We start from the raw sequence: 23279 nt of genomic DNA on the forward strand, positions 1-23279 counted from the left end.
TGACTGAAATCTGTTTTTCTGTCACTTCTATTTTGAAATCCATCTCTACTGGGATCCAGACAGAAAGCCAATCTTTGCTGACAAGGCATCACAATCTGAGTTACAGGGAACTTACAGCACGAAGGCAGTGGGTGCTGGCATACCTTGTTTTCTCGTACTTTGCTTAATGTGCTGCACGGATACTGCATTTAAAACACTGAAGGTCTGTGGCAACCCTGCATCCAGCAAGTCTACTGGTGCCATTTTTCCAACAGCAGTCGCTCACTTCCTGTCTGTGTCACATTTTGCTACTTTTCACAGTATTTCAAACTTGCTTACTACTGCTATATTTGAACGGCTGCAATCTTGTGATCACACCTGAATGGACAAATTGTTGCTTCTCATGCACGAGCACAGAAAGTGGTTTCTTGAGATGGAATCTACTCCTGGTGGAGAGGCCATGAAGACTGTCAAAATGACAACAAAAGATTTAGAATTATAAACTTAGCTGACAAAGCAGTAGCATGGCTTGAGAGGACAGACCCCAAATTTGAAACAAGTTCTCCTGTGGGTAAAAGGTATCCCAACAGGGTCGCATGCTACAGAGAAATCATCTGTGAAAGGAAGAGTCAATCGACTGGCCAGCTTCACCGCTGTCGTATTTTAGAAACCGGCACAGCGCCCCCCGACCCCAGACTTCGGTGACCACCACCCTGAGCAGGCAGCATCGAACAGCATCCAGACAAGACCCTCACTTAGGACTCCCTGAAAGCTTAGATGATGGCTAGCATTTTTTAGCAATAAAACATATTTTTAATGTTTATTTTTGAGAGCACACAGTGGGGGAGAAGCAGAAGGGGGACAGAGGACACTGACTGCTGACAGCGGCGAGCCCAATGTGGGGCTTGAACTCACTAACCGAGCTGAGCGAGGGTAACCTAAGCAAAAGTCATACGCTCAACCAACTGAGCCACCCAGGCACCCCACAATAAAATATTTTTGATCAAATATTTTTTTTAGATGTGGTGCTGCTGCACACTTAACAGACTACAGTATAGGGTAATGCGGTGTAAGGGGACATATCCAACCCATAATGGGAGGTACCCAGCTCACAGAGGAAAGGAATTCTCCTTTCTCCTCTGGTTCCTGTTTCTCAGATTTTTATCAAAACATTTTGACTATTCTCTTGGGACATCATTCCCTTAAGAGTTTTAGGCTTTTGCAAACCAAGGTAAAAGTCTTCCTTTCATCCTTCTTCCTGACCTACTGCACCCCGTCCCTGAGGTGCTGGACAAATAACTTCATCATTTGAACCCAAGCAAGAGCAAAAGGGAAAAAAAAAGTGATCAATCAATATCTCAAAGATGCTGTCTACCTCGTAGGTGAGCGTCCTTCTTCCTGGGGGGTGGGGGTGGGGGGTGGAGAGGAGCTAGTGGGAAAGGATTCAGGGCTTCGGGACTCCAGGCGTGTCCTCTTTGGAGATGAAAGTTGACCACCAGCAGTTCACTCCCTTAGCAAGTAAGAAGAGAGGGATACGATTTTTGAAAAACACATTTATTTTAAAATTTTACATAATCTTTGGATAATTCATCATCAGATCAGGCACGGTTCAGACACTTCTGAGATCGAGGTCTCCAAACCACCGTGAATGGTTTGTGTGACTGAAGAGCAGGGGGACCTCATGATACAGGATGAAGCGATGGCTACTGACAAAGACGCGACCCCTTCCAGACGGGGCTTTCCAAATGCAGCACGCAGTCACCATTCTTAAATTATCTGTCACAAATATTAAACATCTCACCAGATCAACAATAATACCCCTATCTTATTTGCATTTTGCTAGTTTCCAGAGAGAGACAACAAAGAATTAAATTAATTGGATCCCTTATATGCACAGCAACAATTAAAGCTAGTGTCTACCCAGTGTAGTCTCCTTGTCCACACCAACACCTACTTCCTGCGGATGGAATGCCTCCTTCCTCTCACTGCCTGTGATTCAGGGATTGCAGCAAGCACATCAGATCAGAACATAAAGCAACTCATGGGTCCGGAGAGGGGAAAGACTCTCCATACAGCAGGAAGTGGCTCAGGTGCACTGCCCATTCCTAAGCAGAGAGGCCAGAGCTGCAAGCAGGGAGGAAGAGGAGGGGCAGGGGGAGGAGGAAGGGGAAGAAGGGGGTAGGGGAGACACGCTCTGCACAATCCACTGCCTCGGATGGGTTTCCTGGGCATTCCAGGCTGGTGTCCCAATAGGACAGTTAATTCCCTGATAACAGGACCTCCCCTCTCTGGCCACCCTCAAAGCAAGGTCTTGCCCAGGTGTGAGCACACAGCAGGTCCTTAGGGGAGGAAGGAAGGAAGGAAGCCACCATGTACCCGGTACCTGCTACGTGCCAAGTACAGAACCAGGTTAGGTGTTTCATGTAACCCTTATAACAGCCCTGTGAGGTAGGCTCATCACCCCCCATTTTACAGATATGGAAACAGAGTCTCAGAATTCTCCCATGGTGGCACGGCTGTTAAATGGGGGCAGGGGGGAGCAGCAATTTGAAAATCCAGGGCTTCTCCCTCTGGGGTCCTTCTACTGCTTATATAAACCAAGGGTTTGGCAACAAGCGAGCGCTCCAGCTCCCAGAGGGCTGGTCTAGAGCTCAAGCATAAGAGGCCCTTGAGCACATGAGGCCAGGAGTCCAAAAGTCTGGGTTAGGAACCCTGGCTCTACAGCATTACTTCGTGATCCTGAGCAAGTGCTCTCCCTTCTCCACGCGCCGGGCTGGGCCAGCCCAGGGTGCTTCTCCACCAGGGAAGGGGGAGCACAACTCCCCAGGAAGCATGTTGGCAGAGCAGGTGGGAAGGCCTCCATCTGGAGACTCTGACGCTGCCCCCTTGCTGGAGGGCCAGAGGGCATGGCCATCTGATAAACCTTGTGAGAATCAGTTATGATCTCGAAGGTTCTGACTTCCGAGAGCAACTTGAACTTTAGGGAACCACAGCCCCACTCCCTGAGAGATTCCACAAACAGCCCATGATGGTCAAAGAAATCATCAGATCAGGATACTGTTATAAAGTAGAAAAGGTTGAAAAGTGTTTGGAGAGAGAGAATAAAACCTACTGCTTTAAAGGAGAAAACAAGATGGCAGTCGGGGGGTGGGGTGGGTGGTAACCAGGGAGCACGGGGCGCGTGTGTAGAATCTCACTTTGGGGCAGGGGCAGGTCAGGCTGAGGGTGGACAAGTCAGGGTCTCGGCTCCTGGCTTGCCCGGTGCCTGCCATGCCATGGGGCTGCACGTGCTGCCTCGGACAGGGGGAGCGGTTCCCTCAAAATACAATCTGAGCCCCTCAGTTCAGGCAGACCTTTGAGAATAAAGGTGGGCAATAAAGGCAGAAAGGAAAACACAACTCAAATGACTCAAGCCGCAGGGTGACACGTTTCTCCTCTTCCTCTCAAATCCCCTCCACAGCCCAGCTCAGAAGGGCTGTGGGGCCCGCAGACACAGCAGGCGCACGGCCCCTCCCAGGTGCCCAGACAGATGGCAGGGCAAGCCTGCCTCCCCACAAATCCCCCTACCCCCACCCCGTGCATTGAGCACCCCGAGTCCTCCCTGTATTTCTCTCACCAAACTGGGAGTGCCTGGAGGAAGAGCCTGTGCCCTTCTGTGCCTCTCATCACCCCGTGGAGAGGAGGTGCATTCACCAAGACCTTTTGCCCATAAGCACCCAGGTTAAGGACCTGCTAAACCCTTAGAGCAATGCTACCTCTCCTGGGGGCATGGAGCTTAGGAGCACCTTTGTTCCAGAGGAATCAAGGATGTGTCCTATGCTCTCTACCACCTACCGTCCCCTGCCTCCGAGCCACCTTATACAGGGGCAAATCATAATTTAGGAGAATTTCTTTAAAACATGAAATCAGTATCTAGGAGCAGATTTCAAGCAAGAGAGAGTGCTGGTTTATGAGAATAACCCAGCGTTGGCAGCTCTCGGGAGAAAGGTGGATCCCGAGTTTACTGTGTGTGGGAAGAATGCTAGGTGTGTGTGCACATGTGAGTGGCAGGAGGCTCTGCGGTCACACACCTCTGCAGCTATGGGGCAGGCTGGGCCTGGAGGCAGGAGGGGAGCAGACTCCTGCAGCCTGGGGCTCTTGCTGACAGAAGGCCCTCCGTGCACGCTGTGATTGTTCTGGAACATGATCTGCCCAGGCTCAGTGGAGAAGGGAGAGGGGACCTGACCAGGGAGCCCGGGCTCAGCAGCGAATTCTCCGGAAGCCAGGCAGCGTAGCTTTCCCAAGCAGGTAAATGTCCTCGTCTGTGCCCTGGTTGAGGTGCTTCACCAGATTCTTCTCAAAGAGGAGGGGGTGGTAGGCGCCCATGGTGCAGGCGCTGTCGAAGAACTTCTGGTAGTAGTAGCACACGTCGGTCCTGCGCTTGGATGGGAGGAACTCATAAATGTCCACCTGGTCACACAGCGTCATCATGATGATGATACCTGGAAAGGGGAGCAGAGGTAAGTCCTGCCCGACGAGCCACCCGTCATCGTGCCATCCCGACATCGTGCCCCGTCAGCCCGGCAGCGCAGGGACCCAGATCTGGGGAGATGTCTATCTGGAGTTTCTGTCAATTACTGTGATTCCCAATCTGAGCCCTGCCAGTGAGCCAATCCCGCAGGCTGTTCTTTGGAGTGGAGGGCTGTTGTGTCCTGTGTGCCTGTGTGTCCCTAGCACCTAGGTCAGGGGCTGGTACATGACAGGCCCTCCCTGAATAGAGGACTGAGCGCTCCATCGCTCACTGAACGTATCAGGGTGAATGAGCTATATGAAAAGAGAGGACACGATGACTGAAGAGACAGTACCGTCGCGCGTAGGTAGTACTTTCCAGCACTTTTACATCCCACAGGAGCCTGCTGGATGGCGCTGACTGGGAGAAGTTCTTGCTTGCAGTGCTTGGGGAGACCAACCTTCCCGCAGCTGGGAGGAGGGCAGTGGGAACAGCAGCACACATGGGCTGATGGATGGGCTCCGCTCTGCCGGGCTGGAGATGTAGCCGAAGGGGTGTGGCCAGGCTGGCGCTCCCAGAACACTGTGCTGAGATGCAAACCCAACCAGAGGTCGGAGGCTCTAGCTACCACCCTCTGGTCCCCACCTGGCTCAGGACATGTCCCTCTCTGGGCGTCAGGTTCTCCCGCTACCCCAAGTGGTGATACACTCGCTCCTCCTACCACACAGGCTGTTGCTGGGATACAGTAAGACGGTGGCTCTCAGACCCCTCTGTCAGCCATAAATATAGGGAACGCTTGCGATGAAGCAGTTGTTGCGAAGAGCAAAACTGAAAACTGCTCATAGCAACTCTGTTCCAGAGGAATCAGCTATGGGAAAAGCCCTCACTGGCTGCCTCTGGTCCAATGGGGAAAAAAAGACACCTGTGCAACTAACTGATGAAGGCACCACAGAAGTGCTTCTAGAAGTTACGGGAGGGAGCCTTCCTGTGGGAGAGGTCTTCCATAAATCTCCTGTAAGCACTGGTGTGGGGCCGGGAGGGGCCACGAGGGACGGGCACGAGGGGCGGATTGGTGGTGCAGGGACCACGTGGGCAAAGGCAGGGCAGTGGTGATGGGAAAGTGCTTTTCCAAGTATTCCTGCTCCAAATGCACACATCTAGACATTGAAGAGAAAGGTATGAAGAAGACGTGATACTGAAATGGCCCCCATCCCTTTCTATAAGGAATGCCTCTGACATTCAACACTGACGTGTTCATATACTTAGAGGACAGGGCTATCCTGTGCCAGACCTAGAAGAATGCATCAGACTCAGTGCCCACCCTGAGGGGTTTGCATTCCAGAAGGACAGGAGGCAAATAAATCACACACTGGCGGGTTGCAGGGGCCATCCATCCATCCATCCATCCCAAGGGAAAAAGGTCCCCTGTGGGGGCCCAGATGAGACAGTTTCCCCTCCACGTGTCCATGAAGAAAGTCAGAAGCCAGCATTAGGACCCTCTGGCCTCAGACCTCAGCCTGCCCACCAGCTCCCTCAACTCCATTCATGACACCCAACCCCCAGAAAGCTTCACAGCTCAATCTTCTCCCAGGAACATGGCTGGGTCCTAGCGGGGTTAAACACATTTTTTTTAATTCGGAATGAAGTATTACTCTTGATTTTTCCTCAGATGCCAATATGGCTCAGCAGAACATTATTACTGCTCCTGTTTTTATTTAAAATTGTTGATATTTCCTTCAGCATCAAATCTTACTAGTTGTGGTTTTTAAAGAGTTTGACAGGATGCCTGGGTGGCTCAGTTGGTTGAACATACGACTTTGGCTCAGGTCATGATCTCGTGGTTTGTGGGTTCGAGCCCCACATCGGGCTCTGTGCTAACAGCTCAGAGCCTGGAGCCTGCTTCGGATTCTGTGTCTCCTTCTCTCTCTGCCCCTCCCCCACTTGTGCTCTGTCTCTCTCTGTCTCTCAAAAATAAATGTAAAAAAAATTTTTTTTAATAAAAATAAAAGTTTGTATTGGTGTTATTTGTTACTGAAGTTTTTTGGGCCCTCTTAAATCATACACCTGAGGCAAATGCCTCCCTTGCCTCATCTTCCAAATCCCAGCCCTGCTCTTCTGTCTTCCTTTCCAGCCTCCCCTCCCCCAAATCTGCCCCTCGCCCAGGCCTGGCCTGATGCCACTCCTCAAAAGCTCTCTCCTGGCACAATCAGGCAGCGGCTCCCTCCTGGCCTCGGCCACCTGGCTGAACTCCCCCACCAGACACCCTAATGGAGAAGGACTGTATCTTACTGATCTCCGGATCTTAGTTAGAACTTGGCACGGTGTACAAATACAACAAAAACCTAGCAATTATTCGATGAACAAAGAAACAAATGGATGTATGAAAAAATGAGATCCCAGAAGAGAGCTAATCTCTTCTAGGAACAAACACAAGAGGTCTTCCCCCAGACGCAGACTCACCAAGCATCCCGGAGGACGGGGGGTTGGGCTGAATCTCCTCTGGGGAGACTTCCTGAATGATGTCCCACAGCTCCCAAGGCATCTGGGGCTTAAGGATGTAAAAGGGCTGGTCGGGATGCAGCTTGCGATAAGTCTTATAGTTCTCAAAGAAGCTGTAGTCGGGGCTCTGGTACCACTGAAAGGGAAGCAAATGGTCTTCTCAAGGAGAGGGATGTGCCCCGAAGCCCCTCCCTCAGAGCGGATTCCAGACTTCTCCACATCACAGCACGCACTTGATAGCACAGGGGACCAGCATAGCCCATGCTCACAGGGCATTTTGAGCTTGGTGACCCTGGAACAGCCTCAGACTCTGGGATCATAGCCTCTGGGAATGCTACCAGAGCTGAAAGGGGCCCTTGGCACCATCTGACCCCGTCTATCATTTTTAAAGGGGCAAAAACTGGGGCACAGCTGGCCACATCCGGGGGTTCAGAGTCCCTATCCAGACCCACGCAAACTTCTGTTCTCAGTGAGATGGGTGCAAAACCGTGGAGGCAGAGGTGGCAAAGGTGCCAGGGATCACCAGAGCCTGTCAGCTCCTGCTGGGTCTGACTTGAGAATCAAGTGTCCCCAGAGGGTCCCCAAGCACCCTCCATCCTTCTGCCCTAAAGCCATTCTCCTGTGGCACTGCAGCCACAGCAGGGAGAGACCAACTGACATGCATGACAAACAGCAAAAGTGTCTTCCAGAGAGGCTGCAGAATAAGCAGGCCCGAGACCTCTGTCCCCTTCTGTCCCCTTCCTGAGAGAGTGCCCTCTGCCTAGTAAAGCAAGTCCTGGGACAGGCGACTTCCCCTCCTCACATTCTAGTCTCACCTGCAAAAGGGAAATAACCACACTTCTCTCTACTTCCCTATGTTGCTATGAGAGTGAAATGGAAGAATTCTGGAAACTGGAAGTAGGCCAAGCATGGTGATTCTGTGACAGGAAGGAGTAACCACTGTCCATTCCTGCTGATCTGCATCAGAAATAACTACTAAGTGAACACACCCTGACCCCAGTGAGCAATTCTGCCCCTGTTACTCCTGATCCATACTATTATTAAGAAATAAGGACATGTCACAATGGGGCAGGCACAGAGGGACAGGAATACTTCTGCACTGCCAGTCCGGATGAAGTGTGTTTTCCTCAAACTGAAGGGGCCAGTCCTCAGTGATGGCCCAGGTCAGCCATGACTTTCAAACCCAGGAACTCAGGGACACCTGTAGGCGGACAGAAGACTCCTCCCTACCTCCCATGAATACCCACTCACCTTTGGGATATCTGAGTGGTAAACAGATGGATCCCACACAATTAGGATTCCCTCGTTGTACAAACTGTCTTTGAGGAAGCGCCCATCAGTGGTGACCAACTGCAGGAAGAAACAGACAAACTGTCACCCGGATGCTGACTGGTAAGCATCCGCTTGTAGTAATAAGTGACAGGTCACAAGTACCACCTGAGGCCCCAGGTCCCCATGAGGCTTCTAAGTTTTGGTGCTGCACTTAATTTCAGTGATAGGTGAGATCAGCTGACAGATGTTCACCTTAAAAAGCACATGTTGGGGCGCCTGGGTGGCTCAGTCAGTTGAGCGACTTTGGTTCAGGTCATGACCTCACAGTTCGTGGGTTTGAGCCCCACATCGGGCTCTGTGCTGACAGCTCAGGGCCTGGAGCCTGCTTCTCAATCTGTGTGTCCCTCTCTCTCTGCCCCTCCCCTGCTCATGATCTGTCTCTCTCTGTCTCTCAAAAATAAATAAATGTTAAAAAAAAAAACAACACATGTTGCCCCAGGGGAAACTGAGAGGAACAATCAGGAATTGTTTGAAAATACCAGCAAGAATCACAATAACCCCTCCCCACCTCAACCAGTCACCATCACGAGGTGGGGACCTAATCAGTGTCTCATGGTAGTATCTCATGAATGACTATAGGAAGGCCGAGGGTCTGTGTACAACCCAGGGAACAGCAACTTGTCATTAACCTCTGAGGTCATTCTGCCACTTTATCCCTCCCCATACCTTCCTCAAAGGGAGGAAGTCCCTGGAAGCCTGAAGAATATAACCTCACTTCCTCAGTATATCTTTGAGATGAAAAATATTAGTGGTGGGGCTTGTGCAGTTGCACTGGGTGCTAAGGTGCCCCCAGGCAGTCACCGGGGGGCCAGGGTGAGTATGGCCAGGATGTGAGTGTTAAGGGACAACTAATAGCAGGCCAAGCCAGGGAAGTGGGGTATGGGGAGAGGGAAGATGTCTCAGACAGAACAATGTGTGCAAATCCCCAAATGTGACATTATGTGGCAGAGACTGCTGGGCATCACTCAGTATTCATTCATTCTTTCTTCCTTGGAAACAAACATTTCTGTCTGCCTCAACAGATGACTATCTAAAATAAAGACTACCTGAAATAAAAATTTCCCAGCCTCTCTTACAGCCAAGCATGGCCAAATGATAATATTCTGGCCAGGGGTGTGACTTGCAGAAAGTATCCTTATAGGCAAAGTCATGCCTTTCCTTGTTCATTCCTCCTTCCTGCTGGCTAAAAGGAGATGTGATGGCTGGAGCTTGAGCAGTGATCTTGGACCGTGAGGTTGAAGTCACATGAGTGAAGGGCAAGTGCACGTTAATTCTGGTATGAGATTTAAAGATCTTCTCAAAGACAAGAGAGCCTCAAAACTGCTTGGGCATGTGGGCAATGCTTTGTGTCTAACCTGCTCTGCGCTCTTAGGAAGGCGGCTGCCCCTCCCTAGGCTCCAGTGCCTTATTTATAGGACATTATTGCCCTGTAGGACCCTGCAATGACCAGCGTGCCTGGGCAGCATCTCTGTCATTTTTTCAGCTGCAGCAGAAGGCACATGGGAGAGAATCAAAGTCTTTACAAATGCTCCTGTACTTAACTCTGTGCAGAGTCTGACCTAAGTTCAAGGGATCCCAGAAGCCTCCCGATGCGGGAAGTAAGTCACTGTCATAGCAACGGAGCCCCAAGGAACACCTACCAGGAAAAGGCTACACCCGGGAGACGGAGACCTGTTTAAAGTATTCTCTCCAGTCACAAAGTAAGAAAAGCTCACTGCAGAGGGTCAGAAAGACAAGAATATACACATATATCTATATATGGAAGAATAAAAAAATAACCACAATCATTGCATTTGGCAGATATTACCTGAAGGGTCTTTATTCTTCCCAAATCTTTCTTCCCTCAGTTAAGGACTGAACTTCATATGTTGAAACCCTGGACCCCAGTGGAGATAGGGCCTTCAGGACAATAATTAAGGTTAAATTAGATCACAAGGATGGATCCCTAATCTGGTAAGATTGATATCCTTACAAGAAAAGGAAGAGACACCGAAGAACTCTCTCTCTCCACATGTGCAGAAGGGAAAGACCGTGTGAAGACACAGAGACATGGTGGCCATCCACAGTCCAGGAGGAGAGCCTTTATCAGAAACCAGCCTTGATGGCACCTTGGTCTTATAGCTCTGGCCTCCAGAGTTGCGAGAAAATAAATCTCTGTTGTATAAGCCACCCTATCTGTGGTATTTTGTGACGGCAGGCCTAGGAAACAAATATCCCCTGTGTGTGTGTGTGTGTGTGTGTGTGTGTGTGTGTGTGTAGATACTGATACCTTAGAGTCTAGACTTAGTTGTTTTGTTAAATTCACACAACAATCAAACTCAATGTCTTCTCATTTATCCCTCACAATATTTCCCAGCCCCAAACAGAGTATGAAAAGGAAGCGCTAAGAGGTTACATAGCGAGCCCAAGATCACACAGCCAGGAATGGATGGAGCCAGGATGCAAACCAAGGCCTGTCTGATCTTTTCCCACTGCACCAGACAACCCTCATTCAAAATAACAAGGGATAACAAAAGAAAGAGTGTGTTCTGGCTGATTTGGAAATTTGCAAGTCACGAACCGAGTTTGTGCTATAGGAAGACAAACAAAGGGCGGTCATGGTCCTGAGTAGACATGAGAAAGGAAGTCTTGACCATCGTAAACTGGACCTGAACAGGAGGTGCCCAGGGCACCTCAAATGGAAAGCCACCCACAAACCCCAAGTCAGAGGGGCCTGAATTCTACCTGGCATCCCAGAAAGTCATCAAAAGAACCGTAAGTATAGGGCGCCTTGGTGGTTCAGTCAGTTAAGTGGCCAAATCTTGATTTCTGCTCAGGTCATGATCTCAGGGTCATAAGACTGAGCCTCAAGTTGGGCTCCGCACTTGGCGTGGAGCCTGCATAAGATTCTTTCTCTCTCTACTCCTGTTCCTCTCCCCTGCTTGCTCACACTCTCTTTGTCTTAAAAAAAAAAAAAAATCCCCTTTCTGGAGGGGGTAGAGGAAAACCAAACCACTTCCTGCCATCTGCAAGCAGGATGGGGGGGGGTAATCACTTATTTTTTGTCCCTTGCCTCTGGGGTATCTGACTAATCATGCAGGATAGTTGATCTGGCTCTCGCTGCATTGCCCTAGGAGTAGGAGCTTCGGCAAAGAGGGACCAATGCATTCATTATCTACTATAAAGTATTTAAATAAGAAATCTGTCTCTGATCCAAAGAACTGTGTATACACATATTCAGGAGAAAACTAATAATGATCAAACATTTAACATGCAACAGATAAGTATAGAATGAACTGGAATATCTGGTTATGCCAGAAGACACAGAGTGTTAAAAAAAAAATGACGAGAACACGCGAGTCACAGGGAACCAAGAGTCAGCTCTAAGACAACGTGAATACCAAATTCAGAACACCGATGAATTACAAACCACTGAAAACAATAGGAATCCATGTGTTCTTACCTATAAAAAATAGAGAAAGAAAGTAGAGGAGGGAGGGATGGAGAAAATAAATGGAGGAGGAGAAGGGAGGGTCTTGCTTACAGTAGAATTCTGAGCACCAGCCCAGAGATGTGGGGCAGAGAGAGCTACAGTTAAAAGTACCACTCTGCAACCATCATAGTAAAGGCTGGTTCAGGCAAAAGTGAGCCATGAATGCAAAAGAGAGGAAATTTTGATGAGGAGCAGAACAGTGGCACAATATTGAAGTGTTCACCCATAGACCATAAAGGAAAAAATAATAATTATACAGTGGAGAAGTCAGACAATACCTTATCCGGGTGAATCAAAATTAAAATCAGCTGAGGGCCAGACAGACATTGGATGCCTCTTTATTTGATGCTCTTAGGAGGACCCAACATCATTTATGCAGTTTTCCAGCCAGGAATGCACACACTGAGTTTAATTTTCAGAAAGCTTCAGACAACCCCCTAATACTTTTTGTTTTAGAAGAAGGATTTTACTCTTCAAAAGTGTCAGTGCCTTAAACGACAAAGAAAGGCTATGAAAATATTCCAGATTAAAGGAGATTAAAAAGGCATGACAGCTAAATTTTATGTGTATGTGTATCCTGATCCTGGACTGGATCTTGTACTAAAAAAAAAAAATGCCATAAAAGACATGATTAGGTCAGTCAGCAAACAGATCTGCCTGGAATGCAGACAGATAAAAGTATGTGATGATCAGCATAAATGGATGAAGTTGATAACTGTACTTTGGATGCATGAGGTGATATTCTCATTCTTAGGAAATACAGACTAAAGTGCATATGAACTTAGTCCATGCAGGCTACTATAACAAAATACCAGAAACTGGATGCCTTAAACAGTAGACATTTATTTCTCATAGTTGTAGAGGCCGGGTAGCCCGAGATCAAGGTACCAGCACATTTGGTTTCTTTCCCAGTGAGAGCCCACCTTGTGGCTTGCAAATTCTCTGGGTCCTCACCTGGTGGAGAGAAAGTGAGCTCTGGTCTCTCTCTCTGTTCTTATAAGGACACTAATTCCATCATAGAGACTCTACCCTAAAGACATCATCTACCTAGTCATCCCCCAAAGGCCTCACTGCCAAATACCATTGCATTGTAGTCAGGGTTTCAACATATGAATTCAGGGGAGACACATTCAGCTCATAACAACCTGCCCCTGGATCCTCCGAAACCACATTCTTCCCACACACAAAACACATTAACCCACCCAACATCATCGGATGCCTCAACCTACTCTAGCGTCAACTCTGAAGTCTAAAGTCCTATGTCTCATGTCAATATTATCTAAATCACATAAGGGTGTGATAGTTCATCCTAAAGCAAAACTCTTTTCCAGCTGTGAACCTGTGAAACCAGAAAAGTTATGTCCTTCCAAAATACAATGGTGGGACGGCATAGGATGGACACTCCCATTACCAAAGGGAGAAATCGGAAGGACGAAAGAGGTGATAGGTCCCAAGGAAGTTCTGAAGCTAGCAAAATAAATACAACTAGATGTAGAGGTTTGAGAAGAATCCTCTTTGGGGCACCTGGGTGGCTCAGTGGGTTAAGTGTCTGAACCTTGGTTTCAGCTCAGGTCATGATCTCACGGTTCATAGGTTTGAGCCTTGCATTGGGCTCTGTGCTGACAGTGCAGAGCCTGCTTGGGATTCTGTCCTCCTCTCTCTCTCTCTCTGCCCTTCCCTGTGCACGCTCGCTTGCTCGCGCGCTCGCTCGCTCTCTCTCTCTCTCTCTCAAAAATAATTAAATAAACATTTAAAAAGATCCTCTTTGGTTCAGTGCCATGCCTCATGCACCCACTGGGACCAGTCAGGAGTCATACCCCCAAGGCTCTGGGTTGCTGTCATCTGGACGAATAAAACCACAGCAATGCCCCCCTCCCACCTTTGAAACCAAGGACGCAGCACTGACCATTTCTGAATCACCTTTGGGATCGTGCTTTTCCTGTTGTAAAGAACAATGAATGTTTGCAGCCAAAGAGCTCCAAGGTCTGGTCCTATAGGATCTAAGAAGCCCAGGAGCCTTCCTCCACTTGGTCCTGTATCCGTTTCCTTCAGCTGAGGTGGCTGATTAGCTCTGTGACTCACACCCTTGCTGATCTCTTTATCAAATGGTCTTGGGCCACCTCTTTGTTTCCTCTTCAGAACAAGCTTTCTCATTTTTTTTTTCTTTTACAGTATAGATAAGCTGAGAATTTTCCATATCTTTAAGCTCTGTTTTCTTTTGGCTAAACAATTCCTTTTTAAATTCATTTTTCTCTTCTCATATCTCACCAAAAGCAGTCCGGAGAAACCAAGCTACTCATTCAACATTTTGCTTAGAAACCACCTAAGATAAATATCCAATTTCTTTTCTCACAAGTTCTACCTTCCACAAAACATTAGTACTTAGTTCAGTCAAAATCTCTGCCACTTTATAATAAGGATCACTCCTCCATTGTTCAAGTAACATATTCCTCATTTCCACCTGAGACCTCACCAGAATGGTCTTTATTATCCAGATATCTGCCAGCATTCTGTTCATGATTATTTCCACAGTCTCTACAAAGATAGAAGCTATTCCTCCAGCTCTCTTCTTCTTCTTAAACTTTTAATATTTATTTATCTTTGAGAGAGAGAGAGCATGAGCACACACACACCCCCACATGCATTCGCATGCACAAGCCGGGGTGGGGCAGAGAGTGAGAGAGACAGAGGATCTGCAGCAGGCTCATCAGTGATGGCAGTGACCCTGATGTGAGCCTCGAACTCAGGAACCCTGAGATCGTAACCTGAGCTGAAGTCCGATGCTCAACAGACTGAGCCACCCAGGTACCCTGCCTCTCTTCTTTTCAAGTCCTCACTGGAATGTCCCTTAGCATCTTTATTTCTAGTATGCCCTCCAAAAATCCTCCAGCTTCTATCAATTACCCAGTTCCAAAGCCACTACATATTGTTAGGTTTTTGTTATAGCTGCACCCCACTTTTTAAAAATGTTTTATCTGTTTTTGAAACAGAGAGAGACAGAGCATGAGAGGGGGAGGGGTAGAGAGACAGGGAGACACAGAATCCAAAGCAGGCTTCAGGCTCTGAGCTGTCAGAACAAAGGCCGACACAGGGCTCAAATCAACGAAGTCAGAGCTTAACTGGCTGAGCCACTCAGGCGCCCTATGCACCCTACTTCTCAGTACCAAAAAAATCTTAGCTCAGGCTGGTATGACAAAATATCATAGACTGGATGGCTTAAACAACGCACATTTACTTCTCATGGTTCTGGAGGCTGGGAAGTCCAAGGTCAAGGTGCCAGGAGATTTGGTTCTTTGTAAAGCTGCTCATCCCGGCTTGTAGATGGCCATTTTCCGCACATGGCAGATATATCATAGGGACCCACACTCAAGACCTCATCTAAATACATTTGTCTCTGAAAGACCTCATTCCCAAATATAATCACATTGAAGTTTAGAACTTCAACAAATGAGTAGATGGGGGTTGGGGGCATAAACCTTCTGTCTAAACCAAGTCCTTAGGAATTAATGTCTACAATATATACAACTTACTTTCAAATGAAAATCTATTATGAAGAATGAAAAGAGCAGATGATACAGCAGTGGGCAAAATTAGAAGGTAATAAGTGTGTCTGGGCAAAGTGTATACAGGCATTCTTGGTATTAGTCAGATTATTGCAGCTTTGCTGAAAGTTTTAAGTACTTGCAAATAAAAAGCTCATAAAAACTTTTTTTTAAGAATTTGGAGAAGTTTGGAGGCAGTCCACTGAGTGAGCAGAAGGTTCTCTAGACTATACCTTACTCAGCAAATATTTATTGCACACCAACTATGTAGTGGGCAGTGATCTGGGCACTTGGTTTATGAGTGAACCAAACAGAATGAACACACCTCCTCTTGGAGCCCATACATCATGGTGGGGGAGCCGGCAACAGGTGAGATGGGTAACTAGGATGACAGTGGTGACAGGCGTGGGCTGGAAAGGCACCAGCAGGGGACCAGAGAGAAGCCTGACCCAGCTGTGACGAGGCCTTCATCCCACACAGGTCTGCCATTGCCCTATGTCAGCTGTGCGGGTCACCTTTCCTTCCCGAGCCTCGGTCATCTTGTTTAAAAAATGAAATGACCCCACAAGACGGTGGTCTCCACAAGCACAGGGGACACATCCGTCTCTGTTGTGTTGCTGTTGTGGACTCCTGAATTCCAGCTCCCTTCACAGGTGCTGGCATGGAGCAGATGATCAGTGAGAATTTCAGGAATGAATTCGTGGCTAATTGATCTACAAAGTCCTTTTAAGCCTGGTGAATTCCAATAATATTTGAATCGCCAAAGGTCGTCCTATCACATCAGACACCACATCATATTCTACAGACATTAAAAGGATAGTGAGGGAATATTATGAACAACTTTATGCCAATGAATTCAATAAAAGAAGAAATGAACAGATTCCTTGGAAGACAGAAACTACCAAAGCTCAGTCAAGGAGGAACGAGTTACATGATTAGCCCTAAATCTATTCAAGAAATTGAATCTGTGGCTAAAAAACTTCCCACAAGGTACATTATGGGCCCAGATGACTTTATTGGAAAAAATCTACCAAAATTTAAAAAGAGAAAAAAATAAAAATACCAGTTCTTACACAAACTCTTCCAGAAAATTGGCAAGTGAACTTCTATCCAAATCCCAAGTCTAATGCTTCCTTTCAGCCCTCTCCTGAGCAACTCACTGAGACTCTTGGGGCCCTGGTGTCGTCTCTGAAATGACAGTTGATGCTCACACCAACCCGGGTCTCAAACAGAAGTACTGAACAAGTGGCACAGGCAATGGTCTCAGGATAAGCCCCTGTATGTGATCTGAGAACATCCTAGTTCAAATCTAATCGGCACGCACTGTGACCATGCACATGACATAGGCTTTCACTCCCCAGCCCAGAAGAGCTTCGTAGGCGCACCTACCGTAGCCTTAAATTAAATCGTCACAGGATGGGGACTTACTTCTTCACTAACCACCTGGAAGAGATGCCTAAGAAGGGGGTAGCCTCCCAAATCCAAGAGGCTTTTCAGGGCTCCTCCATGCTCTCTCCTCAATCGCTGCCGCCTACCAATCTGGAGATCTCAGAAAGATACCTATTCTCTCTGAGGTCATACTCTCCAGCCCCGAAGTGGTCAGCATGGCCTGGAAATCCTGTTCTGTTCCTCTAGCTGGTTACTTCCTCTCCTCTCCCCAATGACATGTCAAGCTTTCTTTGTTCAAACCTTCTCTCCTCTACAGAAACCCCTCTTCTTCCCTTCAGTGTCCCTACAAAAAGCCTCCTTTTCTCTACTTCCTACTTTGCTGAAGAAAATAGAAGCCCTTTCATCTTTCCAATATAAACCACCTCCAGCTACACTTTTCCTAGGCTTCTTCCCTTCGGACTCCCTCCTATGGGGTTTGGTTCTCAACTGGGCTTTGGATCAACTCCCTCCTCCCCATGACTTCCTTGTTATCTCCTCTTTTTACTATATTCACTTTCTCCCTCTATCAACTGGTTTCTCCTCATTGACTTAAAAAATATTTTTATTGTGGCAAAATATAACCTAAACGTAACCTAAAATGAACCATGTGTAAGTATACAGCGCAGTGGCATTAAGCAAATTCATGCTGTCATACAACCATCACCACCATCCACCTCCACAACTTCCTCATCTTCCAAAACTGAAACTCTACACCCATTAAACAATAATTCTCCCTCTCTGCCTCAGGCTCTGGACCACGGTTCTACTTTCTGTCTCTATGAATTGGACTTCTCTAGGAACTCCTTGTAAGCATAACAATATAGTATGTTCCCTCTTGTGACTCTCTTCCCGTTGACTTTTAAGTGTACTCCATTCTCTCCAATCTAAAGAAATGAAAAGAACAGAAACTGGTCCTGGAACCCTCGACTCTCCACAGCTATTATCGCCCTCCTTATCTTCTGCCCTTCAGAGCCAGCCTCCTCGAAAGAACTATCCACATTTGCCTCTCCCATTCACTCCTCACCCTGCGTTCCAATATGGCTTCTGGCTTTACTACTCTCCCCAAGAGCTGCTGTTGAAGGTCACAGGTGAGCCTCCCTTTTGCCAAAGAGGGAACAGTGCTTTTCGATCTTCACCTCCATTGGCCTCAGCAGCATCAGACAGTGCTGATTACCTCCTCTTTCTATTTTTGTTACCCAATGCCCCTGCGCAGAACTTCTGTCTACACCCGGTCCCTCATGCTCTCATTTGGCCCCACCATTTAATTGTCTCACAGATCAAGATGACTCGCAAATTCTCACATCCAGCACAGAGCTCTCCGCTGAACTTCAGCCCCCTCTGTAGAGTTGCCTGCTTGACATCTCTTCATGGGTATCTACAAGGCACCTCAGATCAACCCTATCCAGAACCATAGTTTCTCTCCTACCCGCCTCTCTGACCCTAGCCCTGAAACCCAAAACGTCTTCAAGTTACTTACAATCCCAGCCACACAAGCCGGCTGCTGCCTCTCTCCCTTCACCCCTCACTAATGCGTGTGGACCATATATGCCAAATGGCTCTTGAATCCATTCTGTCCCCCTCTTGCCCTCATGTCTACTCCGCAGCAACTACTGACATTTCATTAACTGTGGTGAACTGTGTCTCCTAACTGTGTCTCCCCCCATGCACTGCAGGGCCTCTGATCAGATGGATGCCAGTGATGTTTGCAAAGTGCAAGTCTGGTCATGCCACAGAGAAGATACTCCTTACTGCAGTACCTCCGCTTGGTGGGTCCTTACCGTCAGCCTCAGTGCTCACCACATCCCCACGAGCATTACTCCCTCCCCGGCCCTCGCCTTCCCCTGCCCCCTTCCACACATGGCCTTACCCGGGCTGCTGCCTCTTCGTGAGAGGCCCTAGCCCTACTCATCCTCTACACCTACACAGCTGCCTCCTCTCCTCGCAACTCGTGATATCCCTGACCAGGGAAAAGTTCGCTCTGTGGGCCCTGGTAGCACTGTGATCCTGTCCTCTGCAATCCTCTGTTGCAACTTTCCATTTCTCTGCATGACAATTAGACACCACAGGCAGCACACGAAAAGGCACAGCCTGCTGTGCTCACCACTGTATCCTGCAAACCCACCGCAGTGTCTGCCCACATAAACAAGAGGAGCCATCATCCACCGACATGTGTGCCAGGTACTAGGTGCACTGCACAGTCTTCTTGTTTACTCCCCATAACAACCTTGTGCTCTGAGGAAGCTACTGTTAACCTCCCCTCTCCACAGAGGAACAGACGAGGAGGCATAAGTAACTTCTACAGCATCACTTAGCTATTAAGCAGCAGAGCGGGTTTCAACCCAATGCAAACTGACTGCCAATCTACGTATTGCCTGCAATTTCATTCCACTCAGTACTGACCGTATCTGTGAATGGGGGCAATGGGAGAGAGAGAAGGAAGCAAAATAAACATCTCTCCCAGATATTCAGGTGTTATCTTACATACAAGGAGAGATTAAGCCTTAGCACTTCCTGAGGTGCCCTTCAGCTCCAACATGTCTTTGACTGTGTCACGAGAAGGAAAAGGAGAAAGAAAGAAATGCTCATCTCAACTCCTCTGCCTGATTGCTAGACTTGGCAGAGTCCAGGCAGCCATGACTGTTCCCTCCCCCGTGCCCCCAAGTCCATGTTCCTCCCCCATGATAGCCAGACCTATCTGAATGTCTCCTTCATTTCCTATGCATCTCTGTCCCACCAATACCACTTTTTAGAATGCCTCCCTATTACTATTTCTCCAAATCCTGCCCATCTTTCAAAGTCTACCTCTGGTGCCATGTGCTCCAGTCTCTTGCTAACCAATCTGTTTTTTTTTTTAATCTACCCTCTTATAGTTTATAATAAAAGTAGAATCAAACCCAAAATATAAGGTTAAATAATAAGTAGGAATTGAAAGCACATCGAGTCTACAGAGTATAGTACAGTGACAAAAGTAATATCTTCATCACGGGGTTTGAGAAAGGACAGAAAACAAGATGGCAGCCATTTGCAAAGGAGTTAAGTTCATCAATCCCAGTCCCCTCATAAAAAGGTTCCTAGGAGTGTGGGCCTCAAATGGGAAGTGGGCCATGCAGGAGGCAGCTGCTACTCAGCTGGGGATTTCCTCAAGGGCAGGCAGTGAAGAGATCACTGTCAGAGAGAAACAGAAGTGGAGCCCTGGCAGAGGAGTGGAGAAGTGCAGGCCTCCTGCAACAGTTCTGAAAGGGCACGATGGGGAAAAAAAAAGAAAGAAAGAAAAAGAAGGGGCACGATGGGTGGCTCAGTCATTTAAGTGTCCGGCTTCAACTCAGGTCATGATCTCACAGTTCATGGGTTCGAGCCCCGTGTCAGGCTCTGCGCTGACAGTTCAGAGCCTGGAGCCTATTTCAGATTCTGTGTCTCCCTCTCTCTCTGACCTTCCCTTGCTCATGCTGTCTCTCTCTCTGTCTCAAAAATAAATAAAAACATAAAAAAAAAAGAGTTTGAAAGGGCATGATGATTACCCTAGGATGCGCTCCATATCCACAGAGCCCCAAGCAATGTACAGACTCTAAATACTAACATAAAACCAGCCAAAGTGTACGTGTTTACTCAGAGAACAACAAACACCAGCAGGTCCTGAGTGACGTGAATGGGTGTCCAGATGTCTCGTGCTAGTTTTAATACCATATCATCCAGGTTTTTTTTTTAACCACTAATTAAATATATTAACAGAACTCTGTGGCAAGAGTATGTCTCAAGTTTCCATTGGTTTTGAGAAATCACCATATGCTACCTGGAAATACTTCAGGAAGCCAATTATCTAGGGGAATTCATGAGGTACTACATGAATTCTAATGCCGTGTAACACATAATCATGGGGTGATGGTGTCTTACAAGACTTGTATACTATTTTACAGCTTATAAAACATGCCCACATTCTTGCTTCACTGATTTTTCACAGAATCCCTCACTCTCTGATACTCTCTGCTGTGCTGTCCCTTGTGCAACACTCCAGACATAAGCTGGCAGCTTCGGGGACAGCACAACTGTGTTTTCTCTGGGTGCTGGACCCCTCTATTGCTACAAACCAATGCCCCAGGAGCTCTTTCATGAACACATCACCAGGTTGGGTCTTGGAATCACTGTCTTCTCCTTCTCCCACGAGGAATCCAGGACTCAGGAAGGTCAGTCGTGGGACTTACTTAATTTGGCACCTTGGATGTGCTCCTAGTAGACGGGTTCTACGGGAGAGCCCGGACTGTGGTCCTTCCCTCACTTCAGAGCTGCACAGAAGACATTTTACCTGAGAATTCATCAGGCGAAGAGTGGTTTTCGTGCCCACATCTTGTTGGAAATTGGCTGTGGGTGCTGCATTAAACCTCAGGACTGCGTCATGATCATCTATAAGCCACAAAGAAACAGAGAAGAGGTGATGAGCACCAGCAACATGCAGACACAGAGACCGGTCTGGGGGGAGAGAGGGCCAGAGGAAAGGGAAGGGAAAGAGAATAATACTTTCCAGTCTTTATCCCATCATGCTACACAGGGGGACAGGGCCCCATGTTGCTGGGAGCCGCATCAGCCTTGCTGGATGACACAGTCACAATGAGGAAATGGCAGACGTTTGCACAGCTCCTGCCATGAGAGGTGAAACTGGTATCTCCTTCTGCTATTAATGCCCATGTTGAAAATAAGCCTGTTGTCATCAATTAGGCCTTACAGCATTCCAAATCAGACCGATATTCCCCACACAGTTACCCCATAAGAAAAAACATTTTCCTGTCCCTGCATAAGAGATTTTGGATCAAAACACTATAAATGTTTGACAAAAGGCTCTTCTAATGAGCCTTGCAGACCCAAAACATAGACTTAAAGGGGTTAAAAACATAAAAATTGCATTTGAGTCTAGCCTGGAGAAAAGGAGCCTAATTTGGAGATAAGAAATAAAAACAAGGGGCGTCTTGGTGGCTCAGTCGGTTAAGCCTCCGACTTCAGCTCAGGTCAGATCTCAGGTTCGTGGGTTCAAGCCCCACGTCAGGCTCTGTGCTAACAGCTAGCTCAGAACCTGGAGCCTGTTTCCGGTTCTGTGTCTCCTTCTCTCTCTGCGCCTCCCCCTCTCATGCTCTGTCTCTCTCTGTATCAAAAATAAATAAAACATTAAAAAAAATTTAAAAAAAAAAGAAAAGAAAGAAATAAAAACAAGGTCAAAAACATGGTCCATTTGAGTCTGATCCAAAGAGAATTGGAGCCTAAATTGGATATTAGAAGTAGAAGACAAGGTCAAAACATGATCCCCTCCCAAGGTCTACATTCTACAAATATCATCCCTTATACTGACTTCAGTTATGAGGATGGATAAGAATGTGGGAAACCCAGGTCCAAGGCCAACACACACAGGGCCCCCATTGCATCAGAGAAAGGGCTTTCCCAAACAACTTATTAACAAATATTCTTTCTCTTGTATTTTATAAGCCAATCACAGTAACTCGTAGCCTATCTATATACAACTTAACCTATGTTTCAAGCTTAGCATTACTAACTTAAATAATATGTATGTTTATCCTGTTTTTTACTAAAAACATCCTGTTACATTCTTGGTTATGAGATTTACTCAGTCTCACTGTAAGTGCATTACATGATTTGGTTATAACTTGTTAATTAAAAAACAAAGTCATAATTATTGGCAAAAAACCAACCCATACAAAGCAAGATAGGTTTGTTACTTTCTTAATCTGGGAGACTGGTGCCAAGAATGAATGGGATAGTTCTAAAAAATACTTCTATAAAACTTGTTTTTGTACACTTTTGATGATTAAAGCATCTTATCACTAAGAATTAGTTGCTGTAAATAATTTCTATTTTCTGATGTCATGTTATTGCTTGACCAATTAAAAAAAAAAAACGCCAAAGCAGACAGAGCAGAGATGCCTGCCTGGTAATCAAGAAAGAAACTCGAGGCTCTCTCACTCCTTTTTGCTGACACTGGCCATCCTTCAGGGACCCCCAGACCTGCTGGAGCTGGACTCTGGCACCATGTATGTGGGGCAATCAGGTTTGTAGTCTGTTTGCCGACAGAGAGGACCACCTGTCTGCCCAGCCACTGTGAGAGCTAAGGAGGCTCCAATTGTGGCATCCCTGAAACCCATTCAATGGCTCCAGTGTGCCCGGGTGCAAGAGAAATGTGAACAGGCCCAGGGTGCTACCTAAAGTGCAATCACTATTCCAGCTACCAAAAGGGCAAACCAAATATTCTCTTAGTATTACCAGTGGATCATACTTCTGTAGCCCTGTTGGAAAAATGGAGACCCTACTGTAAGCTCAATGTAACCCACAAGTGCAAAGTTCTAGCATTCTGAAAAGCTTGCGGTGCTCAGGAAATTGGAAGGACTTATGGCATCCAAGACACCTCCATAAGTGTTCCATTAGGAACCTGAGACTCAAAGAAGGGTCACAAACTTGGGTGGTGGCAGCTCATAGATCTAAACTGAACCCCACATTTCCTATTTAAAAAGAAAACCTCTTGGGGTGCCTGGGTGGCTCA

General features: G+C 47.3%; 1 protein-coding gene and 1 long non-coding RNA gene across 21 annotated transcripts in view; one reads left to right on the top strand and one right to left on the bottom strand.

Annotated features, from left to right (window-relative positions):
• Positions 1–1512: 1512 nt before the first annotated feature.
• Positions 1513–23279, bottom strand: part of ST6GAL1 (ST6 beta-galactoside alpha-2,6-sialyltransferase 1) — a 119735-nt gene continuing 97968 nt past the window's right edge. For 19 of the 20 annotated variants that reach the window (XM_029939663.1, XM_029939659.1, XM_029939662.1 and 16 more), the window contains 5 exons: positions 21042–21139; positions 8219–8317; positions 6929–7103; positions 4824–5055; positions 4340–4460 (listed from right to left, as the gene is read on the bottom strand). In XM_029939663.1, the coding sequence (XP_029795523.1) occupies positions 4433–4460; positions 4824–5055; positions 6929–7103; positions 8219–8317; positions 21042–21139 (632 nt within the window). In that variant the 3' untranslated portion in view covers positions 4340–4432. Of the gene's footprint in view, positions 4461–4823; positions 5056–6928; positions 7104–8218; positions 8318–21041; positions 21140–23279 lie in introns of all 20 variants that reach the window. The other variant, XM_029939678.1, reaches the window with a different exon arrangement.
• Positions 8059–10818, top strand: LOC115291910. The gene is made up of 2 exons (XR_003908726.1): positions 8059–8359; positions 10656–10818. It is a non-coding gene; the product is annotated as an uncharacterized LOC115291910 (long non-coding RNA).

The sequence above is a fragment of the Suricata suricatta genome, chromosome 5 (genome assembly GCF_006229205.1).
Source record: "Suricata suricatta isolate VVHF042 chromosome 5, meerkat_22Aug2017_6uvM2_HiC, whole genome shotgun sequence".
Classification (NCBI taxonomy): Eukaryota; Metazoa; Chordata; class Mammalia; order Carnivora; family Herpestidae; genus Suricata; species Suricata suricatta.